The following is a 9,736-nucleotide window of genomic DNA, read 5'->3' on the forward strand; positions in this document are numbered from 1 at the left end:
CACGCAGGACGGCGCACGTGCGGGGCACGGGGCCCACGGAGCACGGGGACCCACCGAGGGGGGGCCAGGCGGCCCAGACCTCCGTCCCGGGGGAGGGGGCCCTCACAAAGGACATCTGGGCACAGCCGTAAAAGCCAGTGCCGTTACCCTCTGCCCCCTCCGTGATGACGTCACCGAGGCACCACAAGTGTATGAGACCCATAACTTGAAATGTACAAGAATTTAATAAGTCTGGTGTTAAAGCGATTTGTCATGGCATATTTGAAGAATAAATCAGACTAATGGACCAGATTTTTCCTCCCGTCTGGCATTAGAGAACGTGAGCCCCGTAATAGCTAATGGCAGGAGGGGGAGAAGAGGAGAGGCCTGGCATTAAGACCCTCGCATTTTGGAAATCCGATACGTATTGACCTGTGTACTATCTCAGAGCACAGATCTGATGTCAGCAGAATGCAGGCGTGTATCGGAACTGCTCATTACAGGGTTTGTGAAGGAGGCACATTGTCTCCAAGCACAGGACCCGATCAGCTAGGATTGCTGAGCAATCAATACTGTAGCCACTGATGGCCGGCGTGCGCCCGCCACAGCTGCGGCCACTGCTTTCGGGGACTTCCAGTAATTAGCAGGGACTTCGAGGAAGCACTTCACCGGTCACTTTCTTATCAGAGAAGAGTCTCTTAAAGGCTCTATCTTTTAATTTGAAGCTTTAACTCTTTCTTTCCAAGAGCGCAGACGCACCGGCAGAGCCGCAGCCACGGGCACCCCGCGGGGGGCGGGCCCTTCTCTCTCTCTGGGGCTGGGGTCGTTTTTGTCACAAGGGGAGGGAGGTGTGAGTGACATGGCTGGAAACGGACCATTTCGAAGTGCGCATTCACCGGCACCCAGGATGTTCCCAGGGTGGTTCAGCCACCAGCTGTCTAGTTCCAGACATTTTCGTCACCCCACGAGGAACCCCGAGCCCCTCAGGCAGCCCCCCGACACTTCCCCCCTCTCCAGCCCCCGCACCCACCAGTGGGCGGTGACTTTTACAGCCATGTTTTCAGGTTGGTGTTCCGTGCTCACTTTTTGTGTCATGGCTATTACGTATTAAAATATCCCGGCTTTGACTTCTGAATTCAGTAGCTGAAAATGGGGGGGAGGGGAAGAGGGCTCGATTGGAATGGGGTGTCTGTGGTTCCCAGGACCCTCCAGAAGCTGTCAGCACCATGATACGCACACGAACACCTTGGGCTTTTGGGGATGGCACGGAGGCCTGTGCATCGCCACGCTCGTGGGCTGCGTGGTGAGACCTCTGCCTTAAAGCGGAAGACTGAGCCCCCGCCACTCATGGAAGAGACCAGCATTTTTCATTCCTGACTCGGGCTTCCGGTGTCGGGGGCCAGAAGAGACGGTGGGCCTGCGGGGCCCGGGGCTGGAGTTCAGACCGGAGGGGCCTGCGAGGGGGCCCGGGCTCTCGGCGCTGAGTGGCACTTCACCGGTGCCGAGGTGGCGGCAGAGGAACCTCGTCCTGCGTCGCCCGGCCCCTCGGGCTTGCCCCTTGAGCATTCTGTCACTCACGCTTCCAGGCACTGTCGAGACCAACCCCACAACCGTCTAAAAAGTAACAATTAAAAATTTTAAAAAATCCCTGCACGCAGGGTTCCTGAGATGCTGAGAATCGGCGACTTCATACGCGTGCCATCCACACGCCAAAGGCCAGCCGCTGGAACCGCGCGAGGCGCCCGCCCCCACCCCCGTCACCAGAGCGCCCCTGACTTTCCAAGGAGACAGTCTGTTTCTCCCTTGGCCAGAAGGAAGAAAGCATCACTGTGCGACTGAGGGCTTCGGTTAGGGGACCAGCAGGGGTGGCAGGGCCGGTGGCGAGGACGCGGGGCCGCGGCCACCAGCGCTTGCCGGCGCCACGATCTCCTCAGCGGTCTGCCACTGCTAGGTCACAGCTTTTGGTAAAAGTGGCAAGTTCTTCGCTGCCGGAACGGGAGGCAGAGGCACGGTGTCAGGTGAAACGGTCTCCTCAGCTTTTCCCTGACAAACCAAATTCATCCCTTACGTAATTGATAACGGCCTCGGCCAATTATTCTACACATTACAATACACAGAGGCCCCCTTTGCAGGCTTTGTAGGGCTGTAATTAGCTATGCTAATATCCCCTTTATTGGCCCTAATATCGCCCAACACCTTTTGCCATCCTGGAACCCACTGGAGCCCCATGGCCTGTCAGGACCGCTGATTATTGAGAAGGATGGCTTTAATCAAACATAATTGCGGCTAATTTTTCTCTCCTGCTCTCTGTTGCCAGCGCCGAATGCCACGGACTCCTTGATATTCCATTAAATTACAATTAAACAGCCTCCTTTGTTTCCGATTGTCCTGAGCAACGCCACAAAGTTGTGTAGCCGCTCGAAGGAGAACTGTTTGGTCCTAATTGCCTGCTCGCTCACAAAGGGCCAATTTGCACGATACCCCTGTAGAATTTAAACGGTTCATAATGTAATGGATATTACACAGGAGCCTCGCACTACAATTAAAATGATTTTCATCAGATAGAGAAGCTCTGGGTAATCAGCTTCATAAAAGTAAATATAAATGAACTAATTCATAGCTTAAACACACAGAAATGGAGCCGACTTTGAAATTAGTTGCTGTGGTGGGGGCCTGCCCCTCACCGCGTGACACCTAGACTGGGTGCCTCTTATTAGTTCGGGGCCTGAAAGGCGTCTCGGGCCCGCCACGTGTCCAGGAACGAGGGTCGTTTGAGCCGACTCTGGCGCCGACGCCACCAGGACCAAAGTTGGAACTTTCTTCAGCGGCCGCGGCTCCGTGTGGAGCAGGCGTGAGGCCGTCCCCCCGCGGGGAGGGCGGGCTGGGACTTTCCAGCTCAGACTCTGGGTGGCAGTTGCTGGACCCCGTGGCTCCCTGGTCACTGCCGTCCCAGGCACAGGCGCCCGGTCCACGTTCGGGGGGTGCTGGAACGTGCCCTTCTCTCGCGAGTGGGTGGGGTCTCCAGCTGGCATTCCCTCCTGTCCCCTGCACACCCTGACGGGGACACTTGACTTCCGAAGTGACGAGAGCACACCTGCCCCCCGCCTAAGTGCCCCGGAGAACTTTCCGGGGCCCTGTGTGCCGTTCCTGAGCAGAGCAGGACTGGGGTGCGCTGGCGGGCGTGTGGCCTGTGCCCCGGGCTGCTGCCTTCTTTCCTGCCTGGGAGACACAAGTAAATAAAGCCCATATTTCAAGCTTGATTTACTCTCGTACCTGCTGTGGAAGACGATGACTCTTTAGGGAAATAAAGACAGGGTCAGGGGATTAGTGTACATAATGGTCATTTTGATGATGGGCCAACAGCTGCCGCGGGAAGCGCACGGCGCACAATTAAGCGAAATGTACTAATGACGGGTTAGGGTTTTTATCGTCTCTTTGCCATCGAGCAGCAGATCCATGTTTAGCAGTAATAAAGAGTTTATTGGTGTTAAAGCCAAAGATTTTCTGACATCGGAAAGATTTTTCCTTTCATAACAAGAGTATTAAATCCTTTGTGTGCCAGGCCCTGGAAGTGAGCGATGTAAAGTGGTCGTCAGATATTTCTTAGCAAAACGCCAGTTAAAGGGCAGTTGAGTAAGTGGTGGGAATTACTGTTTGGGTTTGTGCGTGGGGCGTCCGCTTTCCTCACCCGCTCCCCAAGCACCGCCCCAGCGCACGTCCCTGAGCACTAGCTGGCGGGACACGTACGTGTGCCCCACGTGTAACTAGACGGCGTCAGCTGTCACGTGCTGCTGGCCGTGCCCGTCTACCCTGTGAGGCTTAATTGGGTCCTCGAGTTAAGTGTAACCCAAACGAGGGTGAAAGTAAGTGTAAGGCTCCCCTTCCCCCTGTCCCAGCAGTTGTCACCCCTTACTTGGTTTGCGTGCTTGGGACTTGACGGCTTGAAAGGGGTTCTGCTGTCTGGGGCCACACACCACAGACCCCGCCCAGCGCCAGCCCTGCTGGAGACGCCGGAAGACGAGCAAAACTTCCATAAACACATCCAAAACGCACGTGCACGCGCGCACACATGCACACGTACGGGTGTGCATGCACATGTGCACACGTGTGTGTATGTGTGTCGATGCATGCGGGCACGTGCGCACAGCCTGCTGGAGACGCCGGAAGACGAGCAAAACTGCCATGAACACATCCAAAACGCACGTGCACGCGCGCACATGCACATGTACGGGTGCGCATGCACATGTGCACACGTGTGTGTATGTATGTGTGTCGATGCATGCGGGCACGTGCGCACACGTGCACACGAGCGTGCACATGCACGTGTGCGCGGCACGAGCATACATGTACATGTGCGTGCATGTGCATCCATGTGTGTGCACACATGCATGTGGATGTGCGCGCACGCACACACACCTATACAGGCATGCGCGCACACGTGTGCACGTGACCACACACGTGCTTACATGCACAGGCACATGTGCACACACGTGTGTCTACATGCACATGTGTTCACACACATGTGCAAATGTGTATGCATGCACGTGTGCGCTGCACGAGCATGTGTGCACACGTGAATGTGCGTGCGTGTGCAAGTGCGTGCATTTGAGTGCTAGCATCTTTGTGTGTGTGTGTGCACGTGTGTGTGCACCGGCCCCAGAGTCAACCCTGGAGAACACTTGGCGTTGACGGGGCTCGGCACCCAACTTGGCTAACCCGCACCTGATGGCAGGTGAGACCCGCGCCCGGCGACGTTCACAGCCGTGCCCGGTCAGACCTTCCAAACCTGCCCTGCTTGCTCGGAGGTGGCAGGGGGAGCTGGCTAAGCAGACGTCGAGGCATCTAAGGAAGCCCCCTCTGGGTGGGGGAGAGCTGACTGTCACAAGAGGGGCTCCGAGGCGGCCCCATGCAGGCCAGCAGCCTCCCAGGCGGCGCCTGCTCAGATTAGCCGGGTGGTGATGTGTGGCATAATTGCACCGCGTGGCCGTCCCCGAAGTGAGGACCTAATTGCCTGACAGGACGATGACTCTGCCGCCCTCACCTTGTTAGGCCCCTTCCGATGCAGCGCGAGAGCCGCGTGGCCGCAGGTGCGCCTAATTCACCTCGCCCAGAGCGCGTGGGGTTTAATTGCACGGCGGTTGTTAGGAAAAATTGGTGGGTGGAGTATCCAGTGACTTACTGTGTGCTGGCGGCAGATGGTGTTAAGAGGCAGCGTGAGCCAAGCGCATAGGTGAGGTGAGTTAATAAAAGATGTAAATTCCGGCCTGAAATAGCGAGGCCCTGCCGTACGCAAGGACGTTTGATTAAGTGGCCGCTCTTCTCTGCCCATCCGTCGGGGGTTTGCCCTGGCGAAAGGCGTCAGGATGCGTCGGGAACGCGTTAGAGAGATGGCTCCGTCCGCCGAGGCTTTTTATTTTCGGATACGGTCGTCGTCAACAAGGAACAGCACAAGGTCGAGTTCAAGGAAATCACGTGAAACTTCATAGAAACTTCGTGGTCATCGAGTAGGCCAGGTGCTGTTCGGAGAGCAGATGGAGAAGGCCTTGGCGTGGGGCCTTGCTGGACAGGACACTTAGACCCCCGAGGGGAGCGCATGTCAGCGTAGAGATGCCACCGCCTTGGCTCACGACGGATGTGGCCTTCTCAAGATGAGGCAGAGGGGGTGCAGAGACAAAACCTGTCGTCTCCATGGTTGAGTCACAGCGAGGCTCCCGCTGTCCGTACTGTGAGCCAGAGCTTCTGCATTTGTCACCGAGTGTGCGGGAATGGGGAGGCCAGCATGATGCCGTTTTTGTCACGGCCTCTCAACATGCGGCCAGGACCCCGGAATCCTCATGCCTCAAAGCCAAGGGCAGGGCGTGGCGGGACGCACACCATGCTCACATGTGCCCTGGGGTGCCTGCGCGTGCCGGGGTGCCTGCGCGTGCCGGGGTGCCTGCGCGTGCCGGGGTGCTCGCGTGCGCCCCAGGTGCCCGTGTCTCTCCTGCCCTCCGCCAGGTGGCGGTTACATCTCCACAGCAAAGGCGTCGATCGTCGCCATAAACACACACATAAATCTTTGCAAAACGCATCGTAGCCCCTAAAACAACACTCCCACACCCTTTCTTCTCTTAAGAGTTGTATTTCTTGTGACTTTTAAAACCCGTCTTTAGAAGCGTGTTTACCTCGGCAGCGGTGTCCTCTGGGGCCGCCAGGTGGAATGCAGCAGGAACAGGTAAATGAGTTTCGAATAAACGAGGAATAATTGCTCAGGATGGGTATGTCCCACAGCACGACTTATCCTAAAAAAACTGCCCGAAAGTCAGGTTTAACTAGGCGTCTCAGGTTTTTATTTGCTGCCAGCCCCTCTGGGGCGAGTGTTTGCTCAGTGGTTAACAGTCACTCGTGCAAAAACCTAGGCAAGAAATGGCCACTCCAGGCCACAGTTGTCGTCCCAGAACTTGGAAACCCATGACGTCGAGCCGTGTCCGCCGCGGCCTCACGCACGGAGGCGGTCTGTGTGGCCGTCTCCACGGCCCCCACGCGAACGTGTCTCGGAGCGTTTGTGTCTTTTGTCTGATGACCCTAACAAATATCCATCTTTTGTATTTCCGTAGATTCTTTCTAAAGTTTTTCCTCAAGTGCAATCAGAACTGTTTGAAGAATGCGGGCAACCCCCGGGATATGCGGAGATTCCAGGTACGGCTCCCCCGGACGCGGCCGCGGGCGGCCTCGCGCAGGCCGAGCGCTGACGTTGCACGGCCTTTAGTGCTCAGGGGCTTTGGAGCAGCCAGAACCGGTGCGCTGGCTAAACTAATGCTCTAATGGTGATCTGGCGTCTTCGCTGTGCTGGTCCCAGAGCCCGGTCGCGGCCCACGGGGCGTGGAAACCAGCTCTGAGGACACGGCCATGTTGTTGCCGCGGGCACGGGGAGCGCCCTCGGGGCGGGCACTCGGGACGTCCCGGCCCGGAGTGACCAGGGCTGTAGGTTAACCGGGTTCCCACTTGTTTTCTACCATGGTAAGTCCCGTGGGTGTGTCTCAAAAGGACTGTTTTAGGATTTTCTCTTCCAAATAGAGTCTTCTTAACATTAGCGTCTGATTTAGCCCATTTCCTCTGTTATACGTGGCTGTCCAGGCCCCGCTGACGAGCATTGGGAGCCCACGCTGGCGGTCTCTCAGGGGTCAGTCGGTTGGTGGATTTTCCCGGGGGCAGAGCCACAGGTCAGCCTGTCGGGGATACGCCAGGCCTGGGCGCCCCTCGAAGGGAGCCACACCTGTCAGATGCAGGCCTCTGCAAATTCCATATTCTTCTTGCCTTTGTGAGTGATTTGAAGGTTACTTCAAGATGAAGGGTATTCTGCACACATGATGGATTATTTTGCTGATTTTAGTTGTAAAAATATTCTGGGCTGGGTCACGAAACTGCTGCTGGTCCCTACCAGCCTGCGAGGAACTTGCCTGCTGATGGAAGTGACTGCCAGATGGGATGAGTTCACCAGCAAGTTGCTCAAGGTGGTTTTAGAAATTTAACTTCTGCTTCAGTCTTTTAGGGAAATGTGACATCTGCCCTTACAACCAACCAGCCAATCAGAGAAGGGTCTTCAGGCTCGCGCAGGCCACGCTCTGAAGCCGCAGGCAGGGTCTCTGGCAAACAGTCGGGCCTGCATCCATTTGTCTTGCACAGGCCTTCACAGGCGCTCTCGATCCACCTGAGCAGAGCCGAGTCACACAGTAGTTCCTCGACGGCCACACGCAGCATCAGTCACAAGTGGAGCCCTCAGCTCCTAGAAAGACTTCCTCCGGTCTCTCCCCTAATCTCTCTGCCTCTCAGAGGTTTAACCGGACTGAGCAGGAGGTCGGGGCTCGCACGGCGCTTCCAGCTGGTCTCACAAGCCGAGCACCTTTCCGCAGGTGCGCCGCGGGCCTGGCCACGGCCGAGGAACAAAACACGGCTTGTCTGTTTTCTTAGTTGAACTACACTCTTTTCCCTTGGTGACTGACCCACATATACATGACAGAGCGGAGACAGTGCCCTTCATTTTATTTCTGCCTTTCTCGTTTCTTCAGCATGTCATGCTCTAGGAACTTTAAAAGGGTCAGGCCGTGCCTCAGCGTTGGCGGTGTGTCTGTGCATCCCAGGCAGGCATGCGCTGGCTCCTTCACCCCCAGGGCGGGGCGGCAGCAGCCGTGCGTCCTCTGGGCAGAGCAGCCAGGCCCCTAGCGGCGCCCAGGCGGTGTCAGAGCCTCCCCCGACCGGGGCCGGGGAGAAGGCCGCCTTGTGGGCAGCAGTCAGAGAGCATGCCGAGGTATCCAAATCGACACCTGGCAGTATTTCGAGGTTCAGAGTGGCCCCATGGGGTGGAGGCCCCCGAAATTTTGGCAGGGCCCATGGGGGAGACTCGTCAAGGACGATTCCCCAGCAAGATAGCCCCTGGGGGCGCAGTGGGTACTGCCCCCACTTCAGTCTGCCTGCGGGGCCCGAGAGGCTTTTAAATAGAAGATGAGTTACTAACACGCATCCGTATGCACGTACGCAGCTCTGATTTTCATTGGACTCTTAAACATTTGACTTATTTATTTTTTTACGAATAAACTTGCTTTAGAGCAGCTTTAGGTTTACAGAGACATTTCTCAGACAGTGCCGAGAATTCCCACATAGGCCGGGGCGCCCCACGATTCCCCGATGATTAGTGCCTTGAGCTGTGTGGCGCGTTTGCTGCACAGGAGCTGATGCCGGTGCATCCTCCTTTGCTGAGGCCCACGGCAGCCTCGGCTCTCGTAGGCATTTTATGGGCGTGTTTCGACACACACAGCCCAGTGTGGGGGGCAGATGCGGACGTGAGCCCCGCTGGTGCCCCACTCACCTGCTCACGCTGCACATCTCTCTGTGGGGTGTGTTCCCTAGGGGTGCTGGCCCTCCCTGCTGCCCACACGCGGCAAAGCGCCAGGCTCCCTGCGCCCCAAACCCAGGCCCAGCCCGTGAACCTGCTGTGAGATGCAGACGGGCCCCTGGGCCCCTGTCCTTGCCGTTCCAGCTGCTCTGGAGAGCATGTGCCACACAGACACCCCCCCGAAAGGAGAATCGCCAGGCGGGAGTGATCGCCTGCTTCCCGAGAGCATCCGTGGGTGCCACGCGGGGATGCTTGTCCCAGGGCCCCCGGGGTGGTGTGTGGGGTCAGCGAGGCCGTCCCCCTCCCTGCCTTGGCCGTCCTCGGGGGCTGGACGTGGGACGGGAAGCCTGTCACTCCAGCAGAGAGGACGGTCCCTGGGCATATCAGGTCCTCGCACCCTGGCAGGGGACTTGAGAAAGGATACGTTCCCTGGGTCCCTCTCACTGTTCATACTCAAGTCGGCCTTGGCAGAGGCGAACAAGTTCATGACCAGACACTGGATGTGAGGGGGCGTTTGGATGGCAGAGCGTGGGGCGTGGAGATGCCTCCGATTTCTGAAGCCTTTTTTTCTTGGCAACTGAATTCTCTCAAGTTTTCTAGGGAGGACGGTCTCGAGCGGACTAAATTTTAATTAGCTAAACTATCTAATCAATATGTGAACAGATCGATCAAAACAGCAGCTTTAAAATGAGTGGCCAGAGGGGTGTTTCTGAAGCTAACGGCCAGAAGAAGGCATCTCTGACTCGAATTCACTTGTTGGCATGATAGGAGATCGGACCGTAATCAGGGAGCAGGCTTCGAAGAGCAGCAGCGGAGTCAGAACCGAACCGAACCGGACGCCGTGCCGGCCTGTGGGCCGTGACGGCCTCCGGGGCGGCCAGGCCA

The 9,736-nt window shown here is 57.1% G+C and overlaps 1 protein-coding gene across 1 annotated transcript in view; it reads left to right on the forward strand.

The window, feature by feature from the left end:
* The window catches only part of EBF3 (early B cell factor 3), a 109,743-nt gene that overhangs the window by 68,229 nt on the left and 31,778 nt on the right, over window positions 1–9,736 (forward strand). The window contains exon 5 of the mRNA XM_025047548.1: window positions 6,576–6,657. Coding sequence (XP_024903316.1) covers window positions 6,576–6,657 — 82 coding nt within the window. The remainder of the gene's footprint in view (window positions 1–6,575; window positions 6,658–9,736) is intronic.

The sequence above is a fragment of the Pteropus alecto genome, unplaced genomic scaffold (genome assembly GCF_000325575.1).
Source record: "Pteropus alecto unplaced genomic scaffold, ASM32557v1 scaffold74, whole genome shotgun sequence".
In the NCBI taxonomy this organism is placed as follows: Eukaryota; Metazoa; Chordata; class Mammalia; order Chiroptera; family Pteropodidae; genus Pteropus; species Pteropus alecto.